Source organism: Myiozetetes cayanensis, unplaced genomic scaffold (genome assembly GCF_022539395.1).
Source record: "Myiozetetes cayanensis isolate MyiCay16 unplaced genomic scaffold, myiCay2020 scf1, whole genome shotgun sequence".
In the NCBI taxonomy this organism is placed as follows: Eukaryota; Metazoa; Chordata; class Aves; order Passeriformes; family Tyrannidae; genus Myiozetetes; species Myiozetetes cayanensis.
The window spans coordinates 10,703,679-10,727,000 of NW_026086604.1; the positions used below are offsets into that span (position 1 = coordinate 10,703,679).

The 23,322-nt window shown below is 44.5% G+C and overlaps 1 protein-coding gene across 6 annotated transcripts in view; it reads right to left on the reverse strand.

The window, feature by feature from the left end:
- Positions 1-13,439: 13,439 nt before the first annotated feature.
- The window catches only part of ZHX2 (zinc fingers and homeoboxes 2), a 76,238-nt gene continuing 66,355 nt past the window's right edge, over positions 13,440-23,322 (reverse strand). For all 6 annotated transcript variants that reach the window (XM_050318946.1, XM_050318531.1, XM_050318702.1 and 3 more), the window contains 2 exons: positions 19,778-22,466; positions 13,440-14,722 (listed from right to left, as the gene is read on the reverse strand). In XM_050318946.1, the coding sequence (XP_050174903.1) occupies positions 19,782-22,280 (2,499 nt within the window). In that variant the 5' untranslated portion in view covers positions 22,281-22,466 and the 3' untranslated portion in view covers positions 13,440-14,722; positions 19,778-19,781. The remainder of the gene's footprint in view (positions 14,723-19,777; positions 22,467-23,322) is intronic.

A 23,322-nucleotide genomic window follows, 5' to 3' on the forward strand; every position in this document is an offset into this window, starting at 1 on the left:
GTGAAACCTTAGTTCTGGTGCTTCATTTTTTTTTATTTTGCCCCCTCCTCCAAAGGACAAAACACTTGCAAAATGCCATTAGAATCAAATAAGCTTTTAAGGCCACGTTTCTCTGGGCTACTAAACCAGCCATAAGTCTTTGTGATGAAGATCATGGCAGTTGGAGGCAGTGTTTAAATCAAAACCATCAGAAGCAGTCTTTTTGCATCTGCATGTTTATTTGTATTTCTTAAGGGGGTGGTTGTATTTAATCCCTGGACTGGCCATGGATTGAAGGACAGCGGGTGGATCCGTCTATCAATGGTTTGATTGACCTGTCATTGTCCCCAGAGGTGTGAGGATGCTGCCTGTGCCAACCCTTGGGCTCGCCAAGCTGCTTTGGGAATCTCTTCAGATATTCACAGAACATTCGGAGTTGGAAGGGACTCACAAAGATCATCAAGTCCAACTCTTAAGTAAATGGCCCTCATGGGAAATGAACCCACGACCTTGGCATTATTAGCACCATATTCTAACCAGCTGAGCCAACCCCCTTTCACACTTCAACCCCTCCCTCTTCACACTACAGAGTTCAGATCACCTTGGAGTGAGTGAGTGAGAGAGATAGTTAAATGGAGGAAGTTTCTTTACAGTAATGTTTCCCTTTGCTTTCAAGGTAGTGTATCGATTAGCCCTAATTAACACATAGGTTAATTAGTAGTTAACCGTAACCCCTCAGCCTGTTTTAAAATCAGAGCTCCCTCACCTGATCCAGCTGGAAAGGCGCTTTGTAGCTCTTGGCTTTGTTAAGGCTTGCTTGCCTGGCACTGCCCAGTGTTGGTGCTGTAAAACCTCCATCAGGGCATGGGGTACAGAGTTCACTCACAGTCAAGAGGGCAGACGAAGGGGCTGTTGTCCCACTGTCCGTCCCTCCCTGCTCTGTGCGTGGGGTGCATCTCCTCTTGGATTAGGCTGGAGGGGCTGCTGCCCTCCTTTGCAGTTTGTACAGTGCCCCTCCTGCATGAAGCTGTTCATGGACAACAGAGAGGGTCTCAGATCAGTGCAGTCGAAACTGGTTTTGTTGCCTGGTACTTGGGCAGAGGTGAGTGCTCATAGCCCCAGTCTGTGGGGAACAAACACTGGGACGGAGGAATGCAACTTGGGTTACATCTTTGCTTTTTTTCATGAAATTAGTTTGTGTGTGGTGGTGGTGGTGGATGTATGAGGTAGAGAAGCCTGAGGTACTGGTTTTAGGATGGAAGAATAAATCAGGAAGGGATCTGAAGTTTCTGAGAAGTTGTTTTTTAACTGCACTTGAGAATGGGAAGAAAAAACATTAATCAGGGATTGTATTTGTTGATCAAAGAATGTTTTTCAAAATGCTTTTTTTCTGCAATATAGGCTCAGAAAATGACAGTCTTCATTCAGACTGCAAAGCAAAGCAATGCCTGTCTCTGTCTTCATCTACTGAATCCTTAACCCTACAGGGTGTGGAGGATCAAAGGGAGACACTGCTTGGTATTTGTATCTACAGCTGGACTCAGGGATAAGCCTTTGGCTAGAAGGAAGCCTTGATCATGTGCCTGCAACACCACTTTACCTGTCTTTTTAATCAGTTGTTTGTTGACTGAACTGCCCGTGCTTATTGCTGTTAAGAATTTAAGCAATTGCAAGAAGAAAATGGCATGTGCGTGCCTTGGGCATTGGCCTTGTTTGTTTTAGGAGCTTGAGCTAAGGAGTTAACTGTAACTGGTGTCAGTGTTTTGGTATTTTCACTCCCGAGCTTTTACATACAGAGCAGTTTTCTTAAAAGCTGACTCAAAGCTCAAATGCTAGAGGGTTTGGGGTTTTTAATGTATAATAAGGGGGAAAGTTAGTCTTGTCCTGTTTTCTGTTCTGTCTCACCCTTCTTCCACAAGGTATGTAATTTAAGTTCAAAATCCAATTAATGCTGAAAAAGTCCAGCAAAGATTCTGGAGCAGCATCAAGAAGCTTGAAGACCCCAGAGCTTCAAGCAATTGATGGCATTGTTCTTTCAGTCCTTGTGTTGTGTAAAATGAGAAACCAGAATAAATCTTGAAGGGACTGATATTCTTTGAAGATCCTGGTCAGGATCTACAAGGAGGAGTGCAAACATTTTGCAAGAGTTCAAACTTTTGCTGAAATTAGAGGGGCTCTGGGTCATCCAGCACAGGAATATTTACTTTATTTCTACTGCCACAGTTCAGTCTTAGCAATGCTCAAATTGAAGTGCAGCCCCACTTGTTCACAGGGACGGATGTTCCTCTCTGACTGTGTCAACATCTGGTTTGGCTTTAGTAGTACAAGTAGCACATAGCCAGGGGCAGGGGCTCCCCCGGGAGACCAGCACACCTAAACACACTGAAAAAAAAATCTGCAGGAACTGGGTTAAGAGGAAGGAGAGAAATGTGAGGCATGACCTGACTGTGATCGTGCCTTGTTTGAGTTTACATAGTCGCTTGTGTTGAACTGGTGGGCTTGCACAGCCCAGGAGGGAGTAGGACAGACAAGGATGAAGAAGTGGCCATATTATTTTGAGGAGGCCCTGGTTTGGCCCCTCTTGGGTAGTAGAGCCTTTCCCAAAGTGGTTCAGGGAAACCTCAAGATGTAAGCTGCTGTTCCTGAAGGCTGTAGTGGGGAAGGTGGCTCCTACTCTGCAAATAAAGGAGTAAAACCTTGGTGTGTGCAGAGAGAAAGTTCTTAGCTGGAGAGCAGACTTGTGTGTGCTTGCAGCATGTGCAGGTTTCACTGGGATAGTGTTGGAAAGAAATTGTGTGTGCTGGGGGTGGGGGCGGTTGCAACATGGGAATAATTCATTTGTGTGATACTGATGAGGATGAAAAGCTTCAGGTTTTTGTTTCTAAAATGGTTCTTCATTTAGCTTAGGAGATACGATGGGTTTTCTGTTTGCTTATAGAGCTAAAATAAAACCTTAAAAGCTGAAATCAGAGTCTACTGTTTTGATTAGGGCAAAACATTTCTGCAGCCTTTGTTTCTAGAAGTGTTGTGGTGGCACCTTCTCATTGCAATAAAATAAAAAGAAATCATTTTGTGACTCTTGTCTGAGATGGGATTTGCATGTTGCAAAAAGGCCTAACTTGGATCATTGTCAACAGGTTTCTATCTCCTTCATTCTCTGAGCAGTGACTACCTGAAGAGGTTTAAGAACCTGTAGGATCTGAGCAGAGAATTTCTGCATTCAAGGTGAAAGCTTCCTAGCATGTCTGCTGCTCTTAGTGGAGTAGTTACAGTCCCAGTTTTAGTTTTCCATTATATGTTATTAAGAGCAGTATTATTTCATTTAAATCTGCCTGCCTTCTTTTTCATCTGAAACTGCACTCAAAGTGTTAGGGCCTAATTTAATGCTTCACAATAGCATAGGAGGAAGAAGAGGGGTATTCACAGCTCTACAGCATTGTACCCACACCCACTGCCTGCATTCTGCAGAGGCAGGAAAGGCTTACAGGAATCATCAGATGCCTCTGCAGAATGTAAATCCTCATGAGTTTAGAAAGCCTGAGCAGGCTGTAACAGGGACTCTTCATCCATTGCTGGCCATGACAGCCATCGTACATAAAGAACTCCAAAACACAAACAGAAGTTGAGGTTTGATACTTAAATTCATGTGCCCAGTAGCAACATTGGTTTTATAGCAATTTATAATCTTTTCTTGCCTCCTCTGCTGGCTGTCAGGCAGGCAGTAAATTACCAATCTCTCTCTTTTTTTTTTTTTTTTTTTTTTTGTCCCCTGTAGGTGATAACCAGTTTAATACCTCTTCTCTTGCTTACATCCATCTCTGTTTTCCAGATATCAGCTACTTGTTCTCTCAGATGATCTGATGAATGGAACTAGTTAAATTCAAGAGTTCTGGTCCTTAAATGCCACATCTGCTTTTGGAGCTGCTGCTTCAGAAGAAGAGTTTTTGTGCTCTCTGTCTTACCCATTCTTTTTCTATCTGTTTTAGCTGACTGTCTAATGATTCAAGCCTTCTTGTTTCTGTTCCTTGGAGCCACCCCATGGGGATGTGCATGGACTGTTTTGGGAGCAGGGGGGAGTGTGAAGGGCCACGGCAATAGCATGTCACTGCAGACAAACCACTCCTCCCAAACAGAAGGGAAGCTACGATTAACCAAATTGGGAGCTGTGCTGGCTTCTCACCTGGACTGTCCAACACTGAGGTCTCACCAGGCTGTGGAGTTCTTGGATGGACCATTGTCTTCACAAGAAGATGGATTTGTGGGGTTCACAGAGCCACCTGTTAAGGAATTGATTTTCTCATCTCTAACAGTGCATTTCCTCCCTCTCTTGCACTCATCGGTCTGTCCTTTTCAAATAGTGAATTCCTCTGTGTAATGTATTTTTTATGAAAAGAAGAAAAAGCAAGAGCAGTTGATACAAGTTGATGTCATTTAACCTTCCTGGGCAAGGTTATAGTAGCATTGAAGGAGAAAGATCCTCTGTTAGATGTGTAGGTGTGATAATACTGCACTTGACGGTCTAGTAATTCTCTAAGAACTGTATCAGTCTAATTTCTTGAAAGCAGACAGGTAACAACAGGCCCTAGGGCTATATTATCTGGTTGAGTAGGTAAGTGGGTAGGGGGATGTTTCAGCTGGATGCAATCCCCGTGCTGAAGGATCTGAGATCTCTCTGTAGCTGCTATTGGTGCACAGCTCTACAGGGACCAAATATTCACTGTATAATTTAGTGCCAATACAAAAAACATAAGCTAGTGGGTCTGCTCCCCTATAGAAGTGCTTTGTCCTCTAAATCTGCCCCTGCCAGTTCCTCAGAGTTGTCCTACAGCTTTCCATGTCCCCTTGTGTATCTTGAATGAGATCAATCACTTCCTGGGCTGGAGTGGCTTGCTCCACAGGGCTACCCTCTGAAGCCAAAAGGAAATCCTGCTGAGTAAGGAGAATTTCTGTTAATGTGTAATCGAGTTGTGATAAGACCAGCTAATAAAGATAAGGTTCTCAACAAGTGGCACGGGACAATGAGCAGGGAAATGAAGTATGGAAAACTCTGTGATTACTCCTGACCCCTGGCTGCATTGTTCAAAGGAAAAACCACGCTGAAGAGGATGCATAGGCATGTTACTGAAGGGGAGGGAAAGCAGGAGGAATCTAGGGAAAAGAGGGAAGTAGGAAAACAACTGTACTTCTGTGACCATGAAGGCAGCACCCTGACTCTGGGGAAGGTTGTCCAAGAATAGTTTAGTCTTAATGCCTCCAAAGCTGAAAGGCCAGAGGGAAATCAATCCCACTCTATAAGTTAATCTTTTTTTAATACCTGGAGATGGGCTTGTTTCTGCTTGCTCTCTGGGGACTTGGGTAGAACACGGGGGGCCCAGCAGTGAAGAAGCTCAAGAGTGCCAGTGGGTTGGCAAGGGCTGGGACAGTGGGGCAGGACTGTGCATCCCTGCCAGCCAGGGTGAGGGGCAGGACAGCACGTGGCATCTCCCTCATTTTTGGTGATCTTTAACTCAGCGCTGATGTCACTGCCAAGCATCACTCAGGTATCTTGCTGTATTGCTGCTTTTTTTTTTTTTTTTGACCTAAGGTGTAAATGAATCTCTGGACCAAATCACTCGCTACCCAACCTGAAAAGCTTTAATCTTTTTCCCTTCCAAAGGAATGTCTTAAAATTGCAAGCTTTGTTAAGTAAATGCCAAAAGGTAATCTTACTCTTAGATGTTTCTTGCTGGACAGGGAGTAATTGTAAGCCAAACATTGCCCAAATTAGGGCAATTTTGTGGACTTGAATTTATTTCTGAGCATACCACTGTGTGTCAGGCTTCAGCTTTGCTACATGTTTGCCAGAAAAACAGCCACTGACTGGCACTGCAACCCCGGTAAAGAGCTGGGGAAAGGGGTGGGAAGGAATTTGGAAATAAGAAGTGTATTGATGCCCTGGATCTGCAGGAATTCTCTTTTTAAATATCCATTACAGCAGAGAGCATGTGGGCATAACTATCTTTTTTTTTTTTTTTCTGCACCCCTGTACATCTGTCTTGCAACTCCAGTGGTGATGATTTTAAGAAGCTGGTAGTCTGGGTCATATTCAAAAGATTGATATAGTGTTGAACAAGCATAAGTGTCAATTAAGAAATTGCTATCTGCACATGATAATTCAGGAAGAACATAATTCAAAAGAAGTGCTGATCTTTCTTACCTGTCAGCTTGTTTCTTGGCTTGCTTAGTGCTACTTGAGTATGGTTCAGGAGTATCAAATGAAAATCAGTTATGCCAGGCATGGGAATAGGGCAATTCTAGCTGGTATCAAGAAATGGGTGATAAAAGCCTGATAAGCTCTGTGTAGCTTTTATATTTAGTCTTATGCTTGGCATGCTTTTTAAAAAAAGAGCTACTGATGCTGTGAAGATGAATTAAGAAATTGAGTGTGCAGGATGCTGAGGAGACATTGGTTTTGGCTCTACAATCAGAGACCTGAGATGAGGTTCTCTCAGTGTTGCTGGAAGCATCTGTTAACAACAGGCCTGCAGGAGATGATCATGTAAAAACTACCTTATGCCTGTGTCCTTTGGTTCTTCTGCAACTGAGGAGCACTGGGAGTTATGACTCTGGCAAGCTGGAGCTGCAGGTGGCCAGAAACGGTGGCTCTGGGAGAGAAGGGAACTGCTTTTTTTCAGAAGGGGTGTCAACACTAGAGTGGAAATTTAAACACTATGTGATTTTTGCCTGTTGAAGCTCAGTGCAGCAGCATCTGCAGCTACCCTGAACTGGTGGGTGGTGCTTTTACCAAATGAAACCATTTTTCTCCTGCCTAGGGTCACCTGGAAGTTATTTGTGAGTAGGGGAGTAAAGCTTTGGCAACCTGTATGACTTCAGTTCAAAGTCACTTCTATAAAAAAAAAAATCTCCTCCTAAATGAATAAGTGGGGGTGGGAGGTATAAGAGACTCAAGGAAATGATTCAGCCCCCTGAAAGGCCAAACACACCATCAGTAAGCCCATTCTGTGCCTTAACTTGCTGCTGCCTAGCTGAGGACAGAGCGCGGAGGACATCCTTCAGTGCCACCACCCCACGACTCACTCCCTCAGAGAGAGGCATACTTCATCTCTGTGGAGATGTGGAAATACCCTTGAAAGCAAAATCCTCTGAGAGGAGGTGATTTGGAGATAAATGTGCTTTTGGCAAAACCTTGTCTGTGCTGTGGGGCTGCAATGTGCTGTGGTGGCAGCAGCCAGCGCTGTGGGGCAGTGCCAAATGCAATGACACCACGGCACTGTGTGGCCAACACTGGTGCTCAGTCCAGTGTCCTGCCCTCAGACAGCATAACACTGGTGTCTGAAAAGACTCAGGTTCAAGTGTTCAAGTATAGGCCAAGTATGAAGAAAACAAAACAAATATTCAGCAGCCTCCTGTGACTTGGACAGGCGAAACTTCTGTGCTGGAGGACAAAACTGCGCTCTTTGGATAAGCGCTTATCGTTCTTGAAGCTGGCACAGCAGAGCAGAGCAGTCCATGCTTCAAAAAGCAAAGTAATTAATTCTCCTTGCTCTCAGCCACAGCAGCCTCTGTTGTGCAATGCTGCACTGCAACCAGGCATGGAGAAACTTTCTTTCCAATCAAAAGAAGTATTCATTTCTTCTGCTCTGATACAGCAGGGTTGCTCTTCCTTTTAATGTTACTGAAGACAATGTCTGCCTTTCCATGACCTTCAGCGTGTGGCTTTGTGTTAAAATTTGCATTCCCCCCCATTCAAATGCTGGCATTAAAAAGAAGAAGAAAAAAAAGATTAAAATTCCTTTTGTTTAAATCCCTAATAAGGGAGCCTTTGAGCATGCCAGCCTTCAGATGCAGGGATAGGTCATGGCTTGCACTCCTGGCTCTGGGCTCTTCACCTGGGCCATGTTGGGTCAAACCCATGGACCCCCTCACCCCAACTCTGGTGCTCTTTGCCTGCTGTTTGCTTAGTCGTGGTTGAAGTCTGGTGGTAGCTGAATCTGTGGTGGAGAGGAGGTTTGGAGCTGTGCTTCCAGTCCTGGGGTACTTCTGCTCACCCTCTGTATAATGTCGTGAACAGTGCCTAAACCTCTGCCATCCCATTTCTGTCACAGCTGCTCCACTTCTGTCCCCTTCCTCTTAGCATGTGAGGGGACCGTCTCCAAATGTGTCACAAGTAATAGTGAATGACTACACCAATCAATCAAAATTAGGGCTGATATAAATTCCTGCTTGCATGGAGCTTCCCTGACTTTCCAGCTCTCCCGCTCAGCATCCTTTCCTCGCCTGGAGACAGTTCTGGGGGAACATGGCTCTTTGGGTGAGGCAGCAGCCAACCCACAGGGCTCAACAATTGAAGCTACAGCCAACAGAAGTGAAGGTAGACGTTCAAAAGTGCCTTGGGAGAACTGGAGTTGTAGACAACAGACCATCAGGGAGCAACCAAATAAGCCTGAGTTTGTGTGAAACCCCAGCTACAATGAATAGGCACTGAGGAGGATCCCTTTGTGAAGAGGTTTAACAGTCAGGCGATAAGACGTGATGCTGCTGTTTAATATGTGCCTTGGGAGCTCATCAAAGCAGGAGGCAAAGTCAAGTATTTCCACCTCCCTGAAGAGCTGCATCATCATTCACCAGCACAGGCTGGCAGCCCCAGCGCTCGGATGAGAGGGACTGCTGGGGTTATGGAAGGATGAAAAAACATAATATGTCAAATTTGAACATTTAGGTACAGATGTGTGTCATATGCCATCATGTGCAAAATGCCTTTTGTTATTATTAATGACTTTATGTGAATTGTTCAGGGAGGCCAAAGAGGCTGAACAGTTTTGTCCCTCTCAGTTGGAGAAGACAGCAATCCTCCTAATACCATGAGGCATTTAATCACACTTGCATGCTAATGTGTTTATAAAGCACCCCACGGCATGCCATGAGCTTCTACTATAAAGGGAGATGAAATTCCCTCTCCATGGGAATAAAAGAGCAGCTGCAGCAATGGCCAGAAATGCCAACCAGGCTGGGGGGAGCACTTGGCACCTTCCCCAGAGGCCCCCTATGCTGGTTTGGCCAGGGTGGAGTTAATTTTCTTCACAGTAGCTGGTATGGGGGTATGTTTTGGATTTGTGCTTCACTGCGTTGAAGATGTCCTTGCTTATTGCTGAGGGTGTTGGATTAGATGAATATTCAAGGTCCCTTCCAACCCAAACTGTTCTGTGATTCTATAATATCCCATATCACGTGGCATCATGCTCAGCAATAAAAGCTGGGGAACAAGGAGGAAGGGGAGATGTTTGGAGTGATGGCAGTTGTCTGCCCAAGTCACTGTTATATGTGATGGAGCCCTGCTTTCCTGAGGATGACTGAACACCTGCCTGCTCATGGGAAGTGGTGAATGAATTCCTTGTTTGCTTTGCTTGTGTACACAGCTTTTGCTTTACCTATTAAATTGTCTTTCTCTCAACCCATTGGTTTTCCCGCTTTTACCCTTCCAATTGCTCTTCCTCACCCAACTGAGTGGGAGTGAGCAAACATCTGCATGAGGCTGAGTTGCCAGCTGGGGTTAAACCACAACACCCCCCAAAATGGATCTCTGGGAAAGGAAGATGGAGGGAAAATGTTCAGGGAGAGACTTAAAGGTGGAGGGAATTAAGGCTGGAAGGTGAAAGCTTTGCCTGGAGAGTTGTGCTGGAGAAGAAGGATGTCCTGGCAGGACTGTGTGGGATGTGGAAAAGCCTGCTCATTTCTGCCCTTCTGCCTTTGCTTCTTGTAGAGGGAAAGGCTTTGAGTGAAAACAGAAATGCCAACGAAACAGCAATGATTTGATACAAATATAAAATGAAGCTTCCTTGCTGAGAAGGCAAGACAAGGCCAAGCTGAACTCTAGCTCTTGCCCTTAGCACATTTATTCAGCAGCCTTGTGAATAACTACACACAAGTCTCAGGTTCTCTGTCCGTAAACTTGGGTTAATGCTATTATTCCTTTCCTTTCTTACAGATGTGTTGCAAAACTATTTATATTTTAGATTAAAATTGCTGCACGCTAAGCTTTACATGATCTAGACTGGGATGATCTCGACTTTTAAAAGATTAAAAAAAGGAGGAAGGTGATGGTGAGTTTGTGTACAGAGGAAGCTCCAAAAATGTCCCATTTACTGTGCCTGAGCCAACTTGCTGGATGTGTAAAGTACACTTAAATTATGAGAATTTTAATATAGGTGGAACAACCACTTTGGAGCATCAGGTTTGGTGGAAATAAGAAAACACTAGAACACCCCTGCTTTTTCTTGCTGTGCTCAAGACGTGCTGTGTGATTTGGTCTGACAATTACCCGGTCACTCAGCTCTTACCTCCGTCCTCGCCAGAGCTTGCAGTAATCTGATTGGGACATGGTTCAACTGCCTAACAACAGAGAAACCCTGTCCTGTTTTTTTTCAATGCTGCTTTTTCCTTCACTGTGTATTCTCTTGCTTTCACTCTCAATACTTTCACTTTTCCTTCTGTATTATGAATATTTCCAGTATTATTCTCAAGTCACAGGCCCCATTCACAATTGCTTTCCATTAGTTACTCTGATCAAACTTGTACAGATGACTTCCCTCTTATGTCTTTTTCCTCAGCACATAATAAAAGGTTCATTTCCATCACTGGTGTGCTCTTTCCTTGCTCTCAGGATGCCAAATGGACTTCCTACAATTTTGTCTTATGTGCCTTCAAAATTATTTCTTTTCCCCCTTCTGTAAGCTAGTAAGATTTCAGGATGTGTCTTTTTGCTACCTAACAACATCAGAGGGCTACAAGAAGATAAAAGTTTCAGTGGTTAAATTCCTGCTAATGGCAAATATAATGCATAAATATTAATTATCTTGTTTGCTGTTTTACCTACCTATGTATTTCTCTGGATTTTTAAGTGATCATCACAGAATTATCATTCTGCTCCTAATTACTCAGCTTTCTTGCATAACCCAGCCCTTTCCTTCCAGCTTGTGATGATCCATATGGTGCTGGGACACCCCTTCTTCTGAGAGTGATCCCTGCAACTGCTGGGTTTCACCTTGCACATGCAGGTTACTTGCACCACTCCCTGGCTGACTTACAAAGTGATACAATAAATGAAATAATCAGTGAATGAAATTCCCAAAGGTCAGAATCGGAGACTTGAGGTTAGAAATGGTGCTACTGCAGTGACTGAGATTTTTGTTGTTGTTGTTGTTTGTTTTGGTTTTGTTTGGTTGGTTTTTGTTTTGTTTTTCAGTTTTTTTCCCCTTTAAAAGTATTTGAGAAAACCTAATCATTTAGACTACAGGGAGGTCATACAGACTGAAGTTGGTGCCCCAAAACTTCCCATGGCCAAGGGTGAATGGGGCTTTGAACAACCTGGTCTAGTGTGTGATGTCCCTGCCCAAAGCAGTGGTGTTGGATGAGATGATCTTTAAATGGTTCCTTCTGACCCAAACTATTCAGTGATGCTCTTCTTCTCTGCTGTCTGAGCAGTATCTCCCTTTTGACATTTAATAAGGCTTCTGTCTGACCTGTCTGAATTTGTACCTGTGTTATTAAATGCTGGGAGTCCCCAGATCTCCAACAGTGGTATGGAGCTTCCCAGCATCTTATGGAGAAGGCAGAAGTAACGTGTATACAAAGAAAATCCATTCTCTTCTCAGCAAAAAGTAGACTAAAATAAGAAAGCAGGGGCCACCTAATCCAAGTCATTCCCAACTTCCCAGTGATGGATTTTTCTACAAGCCACATTTAAAAAAATGTATTGCACATGTGCAAAAATCCAATTCATTTTTGCACATTTTTGTGTTAACTAGATTTTTTTGCTGATTAGAGTATTTCAAGACACAGGTTAATGGTGGAAGATGTCAGTCAAAACTTGATCACCAGGACCTGCTGATCCTGGGGGACCCTGCCCAGGAAAAGCTGTTCTGAGCCATCTCCTCACAGTGGGACTTTGCCAGGCACAAGGCCCTGCTCCCAGCCACACATCAGGGTGCCAATGCCAGGGTCCTGCAGGGGGGATGCAGGGCTGTGCAGGAGAAAACTCCGTGTCAGCAGCCTGTTTTTATCCATGTGCAATGAAACCCCAAGGCCAAGCCTACCCCTAATGGCTACTGTGCACAATGTCCTGATTGTCCCTTGCCACTTGGACTCTCCTAGAAACACTGCCTCCCTATTAATTAAAAGCAAAGCCTGCTTCCAATGCTCAGTTTCTGAAGCCGTTCTGGCAGCCACACTGAAGCAGTCTCTGGGGGGGACCCAGGTTACTTTAAGCTAAGACAAAACATGAGCTCGGCTTTCCCCAACGAGCCTCGGCGTCTGAAGGTTTGGTGCCACACCACCCCCTGCCTGCACAAACCTCCTCGGTTCCACTGGTCTGCCCTTGCTGGCAAGCCTGTTTGTTTGCTGTGGGACAGCTTCAGCTTTATCATCTGTGTGATGACAGATGCTGGGGCCACTGCTATTGTTTTACTTCAACTGGGGAGATCTTAAAGAGCCCCAGTCCTGAGCCTTAATCCCACAGCGTCGGGGATGTTCAAATACAGAAAAACCCAGGTGGGTCTTGTTCTTCCTAAACCTCCTGCTGAGCTCCCTGGGAATTAAGCAAAGTAGGTCAGTGCTCCAAACACACAGATGTACAACACACACCAGACATGGGAGATGCAAACAGGAATATTAAGCTGCCAAGTGGCTGTTAAAAACTTCACAAGGGCAATTAAAATATTAGCATCCTTTCATGTAAGCAAAGCAAACAAAAGTGGCAATTAGTTTCAGTTACAACTTCAGAGTCCTGCAGGAGCATCTTCAGAGGCATTTTCCTGTTGGTCATCAGATGCTTGCATCCACTGATCTGACAACCCATGAGGGGGTACATACACAACTGCACCAGCCTCTGCCTCCACCATAGAGATCAACATCCAAGCTCTGTGATGGGAGATGTGCAGACTCATCCTCCGTCAGCCTTTGCTTGCTGCATTTGTGTAACAATAAATGACATCAGCTGCTCCATGGGCAAAGTGGTGCCTCATGCAGTCACCCCTCCTCAGCAATGAACCAGACAACTTTATTGTAAGAAAAGTCACTGAGTGCTTGCTGCCACCCACTGCAAACCTCCCTCTATACTTAAATGTTGTGCTGATGATTAATAAAAATAACTACATATGGGTGAGTCATGGGGATGGCTTCATTCATTCATTCAGTTGTGACTGCAACCAAAATAAAAGGTGTTTCCCAACTCTCCATTCCCAAGCATTATCCAAATCCCTCCTGCAGGAAAGAGCTGACTGACACAGGGAGAATGAACATCAGTATTCACTGAGTTCACTTTGATCTGGTTAGTGTTTGCCAAGTTGAATACTGCAAAACCAGTTAAAACCCTAATCATGACTCTAAAGCCACCAAGTCCTTGTGCACCAAGATTGGGATGAGTCTGGATTTTAAATGGAATAAAACAAAGAGATGAGAAAGGATTTACCAAAATGTTTAGCCTTTGCTTTATTGAGTTACAACAACTGAGCAACAAGTTAGAAAAGTCGGATTTATTCAAACTCCCTAGCATCCTATTTGTGCAGCGTACTGAAAGGTGGGCAAGTTTTCCAAACCCAGCTCATCAGAGGAACGCACCGGACGGCTCCTGCACCCAGGCTCCTGCTCTCTCTCCATTTCCTCCTCACACGTGCACAGACAGACACCCCCACACAAATCCAAATTAGCAATACTTGAAAAAACAAAACAAAACAAAAGTGCAATCAGGAACCTAGGATTGATCTAAAAATTTAGTGGCAAGGGTTAATAAGAAATTTCTGTTGTGCGCTACAACGTCTAAAGCTGGAGGGAGGACTGCTGGTTATGGTGTCCATCACTGTACCAGCCAAAGAAACACAAACAAGTCTGAGTTATGAAGCATCTTCATTTCCTCACTCCAACCCCTCTGGGGGTTGTAATGCAAGTTTAAACAAAAAGTGCTAAAAAAACCCAGCAAACCAAAACAAAAAAAGGCATTTTTAGCCAAATCTTCAGAGACCCACAGCTGGGGCTGGCTGGTGAAAAGTGAAGTACAGGAGCTGGAGAAGACTTGCCTTGTAGGAGCACATAAAAGCAGAGATTTAAATACTTCAACCAGTAGCAGGTGGCCATAAAACAAAACAAAAAATTCAAAACAACAAGAGAAAAAAACCAAACCCCACCACTCCAGAACATGTTTAACTGGGCTGAAATGTAAACTGGCGTGGGGATCTGGGCTCAGATGCTGATCTGCACCAAGACGACTCCAAAAGATTGCAGCTCTGTCTTAAAACTCTTCAGAAAAAAAAAAAAAGTCTCCTCTCCCTCCCCCACAAAAGACACTTCCATCCCCCAAACCAATCCCAAAATTCTGCAATTGCATTATATGCAAGAATAACTTGCACCTATTACAAAAATTAACAAAATTTTCATGTTGTACAAATCTGTTCCAGTAGAGGAAGAGGGTGGGCAGGAAAGCGGGTGGGGGAGAAACTGAAGAGAAATCTATGTACAAGGACCCTTTTCTCTTTCTTTCTTTTCTTTTGTAATGCAGTAGTAGGACTTTGGCACTATCAACGATTCCATGATGACACTCCACAAGAGTATTTCTCACTGTGCCTCCACAAGTGGCGCTTGAGACTTGGAGTCGCAACACGCTATCTCACCCCAGGCAGGAAAATAGAGTTTTCTTCTATTTTCAGACAGCATTTCCCCTCCAATGTCAGGACAGTGCAGCTGAGGAGTACCCCTGCAAAAATTATAAAAGTAGCATATTATTTTTGAAGGCACTGTGAACAATGAACTAACTAGCTGTTAACTAACACGGCATCCAGTTTACATCCCTGCACACACAGTAACACTGTATTTTCTATTAACTGTACTCTGAAGCCTATCCTTATCATAGCCTGACGTGATAGGGTGCTGGACTTTTGTTGCATGGAACACCCAGCTAATAATCCCCCATGGATTTCTGACAGGGATATACAGTCCAGCCTTGACTTGGTAGATTCTCACACTGACTCAAGGATGATGTGCACACATATTTGGGGCAGCTACTTTGCAAACACAGGACATATAGTGCTAAAACCAAGAAGATCTCAGGTCTTTCTCCCCCAGTAAATCCCCTCATAATACTTCTTGTTTTGCATGATTTTAGAAAACGATACAAACTGCAAGACAATGGAAAAAATTGGATGTGCCTGTACTCTGCAGAGCAGCTCTGTGGCTCTGCTATGACTCCTGTGCCTCCATAAAGGCTGCACCATGGACCAGAGATTAAAAAATAATCCCCCAACCTTCAAACAGCCACCAATCTACATGTATCCCCAGTTCCCAGCACAGAGCAATGACTCTATGACAAGGATTATGTTCAGCATGTTCTTCCCCTCTCAAGTGTAAATGTACAAGAAGTACAAACATCCAGTCATGCTGGAGCTGCATGAGATGGCTTTCCTGCACCATCCTCCTCACTTATCCTGCAGCAGTGCTTCCCAAAACCTGAGCTAGTGAGCTCTGTCTGGCATCTGCAACACAGAGAACACCACAGTCACACCCAGGAAAAGGACATTGGCTTGCACCAACATCAAGGGGAAAAGTCCTCCCCATCCTTGAGACCTTTCCTCAAACAGGCCCCTGCTCCTCTTGACTCACTAGAAAATTTTAATTGCAGCACTGGGTTTTGCATCTCCCCTGAAGTCCTTCATTACATTAGAACTTGGGTGTTCAGTGTGCCTCAATGGTTTCGGGGGAAAAAGCACATCCTCCCTACTTCTTTCTCATTCCCTCAAATGCTTTAGGGTGACCCCAATTCTGCAAAAACCACCAGTCAATCCCACACTGATTTACTTCAGGATGGTGCCTTGGAGCACAGCATCAGTAACAGGCACCGTAGCCAGTCTTTTAGATGAAACCCTAAACCACAAGAAGAGCGAGAACTTAGGTAGAAAGCAAGAGAAGCCCCAGTGCTGTTCACTTTTACCAGTTTTGGACACCAAGGAATGGGAATGTATTGTGCCACCAGCAAACGTGATCTCAGCTGCTGCAGCAGTGCAGAAGGGGTTGGAGATGCCAAAAGAACCTAGACTACCTCTGATGCCCAGCATCTGCAAGGGGCTGCCTTCAGACTTTTTTCTTTTTTTCCTGGCACATCTCCACAGAGCAATGGTCACAGCCACCCAGAGTCAGGCACACATCTTCCAGGGTCTCCACCTATCTCACTCCCACCCTGAGCCATAAACTTTAGTGTCTACATCTTACAAGGTTCAGGCTTAAAAATGGAGATCACAAAATAACTCTAAAAAAGTTTACTGCAGAAAGGTGGTGGTGTGGGAAAAGGTATGATTCTGACAAAAACCAAAAGCTCTGATCTTGGGAAAACCCCACAGGGAGACAACATCAGGAAGAAAGCCAGTAGTAGCTGTCAACCACTCAGGCACACTCTGGACTCACTCTCCTGTCTGAGTTGTAGCTTGCTGTATTTAATTTAGGACCAGTTTCTATTTGTTAATTTTGCACAAACAGGGACAACAGACCTAATTTTGACCTGTGCTGTAGGAAGAGAGGAATATCTGTACTCGTGGAAAGGGACCTAAAGCGCTCTCTTGACAGAGCAGTTGGGCCTCATTACAAGGGGGACACAAGGCTGCATGATGCAACATCTGGAACATTTTCAGTGATGGCTTTAGTGCTCCTGACAGCAGCCACTCAATGTCTTGAAGGCCTTGCTACTCTATGGGGACAGGTCTCTCAGCCTCACTGTTCAGAAAACCTGACCTGCTCCACTGAATAAATCCAATATTGCCAAAAGCTTCAGATACGGACTTAGTAACAGAGACTTTTCTTAGTTCTGAGATGGTAATTCAGAGCCCAGCATGAATCTTGCTCTCAAGAAGGTCAGGCACTTGTGCAATTCCCTCTAGCTGTAGCAGCAGCAGAATCTGCTGAACAGGGATCAGTTTGGAAACACTCAATTTTTTAAAGCTGTCTAGGCTGTAACACAAATGCTCGCCACTAGTTCCAGAAACTCAAAGCTAAACAACAGAGCAGAGAGTGACCAAGATAGTTTGGAAGAGATGAGGTTTTACAGAAGCTGTACATAAATTCAGCCAACAGAAGTATAAAGATCAGTCAGCAACAAATGATAATTTTAGACTATGTACATCAAGCTGACAAAATAGTTTCTGCCTGATTTAGGGCTCAGCAATGAAAGGTTCACCCTGTACGTGTGGCTGTGTGAGACTCAAGAGAAGTCCCTCATCAGCTCTTCAGTCCACCTCTTACATGTGGTACCTGAGGAATATGATGTTAGGAAAAATCAGGCTTTTATATGAAAACAGGCAGAAATAAGCTCTCAATCGGGTCTTGCACAGTCTTTCCAGTCATACCCTGAATGTTACTTAACACCTTGTTAGCTGAACACCAAAGCTTTAGTTGAACACTTCTAAGATATGCTGGACAAAGAGTGAAAGCTTATCCTTAAGGAAAATGGAGGCAGTAGTTGAGATTTTTCCATGGGTCTCACCAGTGTGGGATATAAAGCTTCCAAATTTTGTGCCACAACAGTTGTGACAATGCCTCCACATGGGTGCCAGAGAGCAGGCACTCATGTTTCTGTGCTGAGACTTACAGGCAGAATAAAGGAAAATTAAAAAGACTTCGGGCTTTTGTCAAGTCCCCAGGCCAGCATGCTGAGAAACAGGCAAAGAGCAGGACAAAATGCCCTCTGATCTTTCTGCATGTTGTTTGCAGCAGAAGTCCTGCTCCAGTGCACCTCTTCTCAGCAGGTGTATTTTACACACAACCACTGGAAAGCTCCTCATCAAAAGGATCCCTCATCAAAAGTTTAACTGACATCAAAGTTTTTATTAAAATTCCTCTCTGATAACACTTGAGCACCTCCAAAGCCCTGGAGCTTTATGGTCAGTATCTGTACCAGGGCACAGAGGGAGGAGGTTCACTCCAACACACCTGGCACTGCTGACAAAAGTGGAGGCACCAAACCTATGCTGCTGGAACAGGACTGTTGCAGAGCCTTGTTTCACAGTACAAGAGGTTTGTAAGAAAGAATGGTTTCAGGCAACTCCCCCGGCTCCCACTTTCCTCCCCGTTCCCCCTCTTAGCTCCTGGTCTGCTCCCTCTCTTCAGAACCAATATTCATAGCTGGAAAGAGGAAATGATTTGGAATAACAACCCTAAAAAAAAAAATAATCCCTCAATGCATTTATTCATCACACATTTGATTTTAAAAGGCAGCTCAGATCCTGGCTCTCCCTTCTTATGTGGCTGTACAACAGTGGCACCCCAGTGTGCCTCCAGTCGATGTTCCCCCATCCTTCTTCCTTTCATCTGTGCCTTTGCCACACAGGTAACACAAGCTGTTACTCACACCCCTAATTACCAATTTCTGCAAGGACAATGCAGGACAGTGCCTTGCACTGCAGTCTGAAGCTTTAACATATTTCATTATATAGATGATGTTATAACATTGCTCAAGATTAGCTGACACAATTCATAGTTAAAAATAATACCACTGCAGGGTTTTCCTTTTCAACTCAGAGAAAACGTCCAGGAGACTTCTGGACAAGTATTGCACATGGAGAAAACGGAGTGCCAGTCAGCAGGCCTTGCTACCAAAACCTGAAACCGGTAGTTCAATCCAAACACTGCCAACCGTAACAGTAGAAGCCTTCACTGCAAGTGTGGAGGCACTTTATCAGTCCTGCCTGGTTTTTTTTCTTTAAAAAGAAAAACTAAAGTATATTTTAATTTTAGACACCAGAAAACTACTAACTCCTTCTAAAGCAGGTGTTCTCTCACTATGGTTGTTAATGCAGGATGCTGAGTTTTCTGTAGGGTAAGTTCTACCTTAAGGAAATTCCAGTTTGGGGGAGAGAGATTCAGTTGAGCACAAAATGTTACAGGCTCCAGTGAACTCAATTCAACATGCAAGTCAAGAAATGCTGACGGTGCTTGCTCCAGATTTATACCTGTGCAACTGTGATCAGAAACAGGCTTCAGATCTCCAAATAACACATCCTTTCACATTGTGAAAGATGTACAAACCCCCCTTAAAGCAAGGCCCTGCAGCTTGCTTTTAAATTCAAGATCCTGTGAAGAAGAGCTGCTAAAACACCCACACAGCTTAGTCTGGGGCACTTCCTAAGCTTCTAATGTGAGCAAGCAGAACAAAGCGAGGCTGGAGACAGTTCTCACCTGCAAGAGAGCACATTTGCATGAGCCACTTCAGTCCCCACAACATTTTTCTTTTTTTGCTTGCTTTTGCATAAAAGAGCATCTCTGTCCTGGGCCCTTCCCCCTCTGACCTTTTATTCTGAGCAGGGCAGGATGCTGCAAAGGAAGGACCTGAGGCGCAAAACCAGCCACAGCCTCTATTCACAGGAGATCAGTGATCTCTTAGCAAGGGGCATATTAGCAACTAGTGTTACTATTTCTTTGTGTGGCTCAGCGGGTATGTTTTACATTAAGTGCTGCAGAGGTTTCATAGGTTGTTTAAAGGCAGAAAGTTTAAGGTTTAATCACTTATTGAAAAAAAAATTAGAAAAATCTCCCTTATCCAGGATTTAACCCACAAGGAGACAAAAAAGGCAAATGGCACTAACTCCTCCCCTACCACGCCGTTAGCTTTAATTTACAAGCAGAATGGGTCTCCCCTTCAGGCATCCAGCAGGCATATGGATCCAGCAGGAATTCATTCCAGGGATTTATACTGAAGAGGGGCTACAGGATACTGGAAGCAGACCCAGACAGAGGCAGGCTCAGAGAAACAGGGCAGCATCAGCATTACCTGTCTATACGTGGGAATTGTCTCCAGATATACTTTCAGAGTCACAGTCTGCCAGCTCTGTCTGTCCTTCGGGTGCTGTTTGGCTCCAGCTGTCCGTACAGTCCGACGCAGCGTCGTCCTCGCCCACCGTCACCTCCACCCAGTTCACCTCCGCCGGCTCCTCGTTCTCCTCGCTGCCGTGGCCGTCGTGGCTGTTGCACTCCACCCTGTCCACACCCTCTGCTTGATTCCCCAACAAAGAGTCTTTCAGTGGTTCACAGTCTCTTTTTGCTCTCACCACTGGTTTCCCCCCATTCTCTTCGTTCAGTTTTTTATGATCCTGGTAATGCTGCCGAGACACCTCGTTACCGTTCTTTGGGCTCTCAGAGTGTTTTGAGCCCTTTTTCTGGCTTTGCTTATTATGACCATCAACAGCATACTGCTGCTGGTACTGGTCAATCCATTTAAGTGACCCTGTTCTTAGTGAAGACCGGTTTTCCTTGAACCAGCGAACTATTTCTGTTCTTGTGAGCCCAGTCTGAGATGCTAGCTGGTCATATTCCTGGGGTGATGGCCACTGGGTCCTTGCAAATGTGCTTTTCAGTAGATGAATCTGCTCTTGTGTTTTCTTAAATGTGGTTGAGGACCCAGATAAAGCACCAGGGAGCTGAGAGCCACTCAGAAGTTCTGCCTGGCTTATTGCACCATTGGGAGTTCCTTGTTCTTTAATTTTTCTGTATGATCCCATTGAGTCCAAGACAGCTTGCTCCATGTTGTCCCTTATCTTTCTCCGCTCAGAGAACCACGAATCTATCTCCCTCCTACTCAGTTTAGTTTCCACTCGAAGCCTGTCCAATTCTCCTTGGGTAGGAAAAGAGCATCTTAGGAAACTCTCCTCAAGCGCCCTACGCTGCTCTTGGGTTTTCTCTTTGAATCTCTGGGGAGTAAAATCCGTGTACGGGTGAAACGACCGGCTGTGTCGACCAGCTGAAGGTGCTATTTGATCTTTCCCTAAAGCATCACCAGGAATTTGCACAATGCCCCTCTGACTTCTGTACCTGTGGTCACTGAACCACTTCTTGATCTCGCTCCTGGAAAGACCTGTTGCCTCTATAAGCCGGTAAACTTCTGCATCGTCAGGAAACTGGCTTGCCATGAAACTGGCCTTTAACTCTGCTATCTGCTCCTTCGTCTTTTTCCGCTCGCTGGCTGGTGTCAGCGGCACAGCTGTCAGCTTGGCAGGAATCTCAGGCACCTGAACTACGTGAGGACGCTTGGCCTCTGGGGCACTTGATAAGGTCTGTATTGTCCTCTTTTGCCCCTGGTTTGGGGCAACAGCGAGTGTAATCGGTGAACAGGAAACAGTTGAACCATTTGACACGGGAGTCAAAACCAGACCAGTCTGGCCCAGGATCTGACAAGGCAAAGCTGTCTGGATGATGGGCTGCGGCATTTTTGCAGTTGCCAAAGGAGCTGGTAGGACGGTGATGGTTTGGGGAACTGCCTGGATAGTACCATTGAACATTTTCTTTCTTGCTTCCTCCACTTCTTCAGGAGACCAACTTATACCATGCTTCAAACGTTGTGTAGCAAACCAGATTCGGATTTGTTCTTCTGGATGTTTTGACGCTGCTGTCAACCATGACAACTCTGCTTGTGTTGGGTATGGAAACTTATTAAAGGAGTTGATCATGGTTGCATTAGTGTCCAGTGCAGAGTTGTATTTGGTACTGTTCAGAGGGACCGGGACCTTGGGGACAAGGTTGATATTTGGTGGCAGCTGTACAGAGGGCATAACATGGGCTAACACATCCTGGAGAAGGTCTCCATTTATACAGGCAATAGCTTCAGTGGCTTCAGTTATGATACGGGGGAGAGCACCATCCACATGGTTTTCCGTAACTCCCTCTTCTGGCTTTTTGGATCCCTTCTTGGTTTCCCCTTTAGGCTTTCCCAGTTTCATCATTGGAACTTTATTCGTGCTAGTTCCCCCATGAAGTGAATCATCACACTCTGTGTTTTCTAGCCCCCCACTTGCGACAGTGACATCATTAGTGGTGGTCTCAATGGACTGTTCTAAAACTGTCTGATTATTGCGTTTAATTAATTTCAGTTTAAAGTTGGTCTCTCCCGGGTGGTATTTTGTGTTGTGGTCAGATAAAGAATCGTATTTTTTGGTTGTGAAGTTGCATTCAGCACAGACATACAGCGGGTTGAGAATGACATTCGGATGCTGAGTGTCAACGTGCTCTGTAAATTCATTTAAGTTTTGTGTTGAGTAAGGGCAGTACTTACACTCATAACCACCCTGGGGTTTCTTAGACTGATTTTCAGCTGGGGGCTTTGCCTCAACCACTTCACAGTCTTTGACTGAGTTTTCTGAAGGCCAGTTCTTTTTGGAGTCCTGCTGTGGTGCATCAGTCCCCTTCTCTTTAGAAGTCTCTATGCCCTCCGAGCCTTCCTGCTCCACGACTTCAGAAGTTCGCACCATACAGGGAGTTGTTGACTTTCTTTTGCTGGCCATGGCAGCCACTGGCAGCACACTGTTGTCCCAAATGGTGTCTTCTTTTGACAGGATAAACAACCCACTCAGTAGATCTTGCAAACAGCTCCAAAACACCTCGATTATTTTACTCTGTTTTAGCTTAATGAATCTCTGCCCTGGCTGTGACCATCACCTCCACCAGTGGACCTGTCAGCTGCATGACACCTGTGAAACAAAGCACACCTTGTCAGGCACTGATTTAACAGAGATTTACCAGAAAGCCACAGCTTATATATGCATTTGTAAGGGTATTTTGGATAATGCCAAACTCTTCCTCCTCCCTGTCATCATATTAAGAGTCAAAAATCTCCCCACAAAGAGTAAAAGCAGTGGGTAATTCGCAATGAAGTGCACCACAGGAAGAAAAATGACTTTGAAACAAATATGATGAACAGACAGGGGATTTTAATTTTCACTAGACTCAATATGTTTAGTTGGAAAAGAAAGAAGATACTGCTATAAATACTGCATCTTTTTATAGAAGCTGCAGTTTCTATTAATTATTATTTTGAAGCCTGCAGATTTGAAATTGAGTGTGATTTATATTAAACTTAATTACTTCCCACTGTCACTTACCTTGTAAATATGTCTACTAAATGACTGTGGTTACTAATGATGGGTGATTTCTAAATAAAGCTATAGAGCCTGCCTTGGTTGTAAAAGTAAAGGCAGAAAGAAGAGTTAATGCAAATCAACGCTTCCAAAGGTCTGGGTCTTAAGTGCTCAAAGAAACTGCAGACGATCTGTGGAGGCCTATCAAGTCTTTTCTGGAAGAAAAGTTTCCTTACAACATCACTTTTCACTCAACATTGACAGAGGTAGCTACCAAAGGCAACAGAAGCCCTCAGATACCTTTTAAACATGGTCCCTTCCTGTGATAGTATCATCAAGTTCCAAGTTGTGCATTTTATTCCCTACAGAATTAAAAAAAACCTCAAAACCAAAACCCAAAACATTTTAAAGCACAATTCACATGTTGAAGCAGTTTTGGAAGCTCCCAAATGCAAGAATTCTGTAAAAC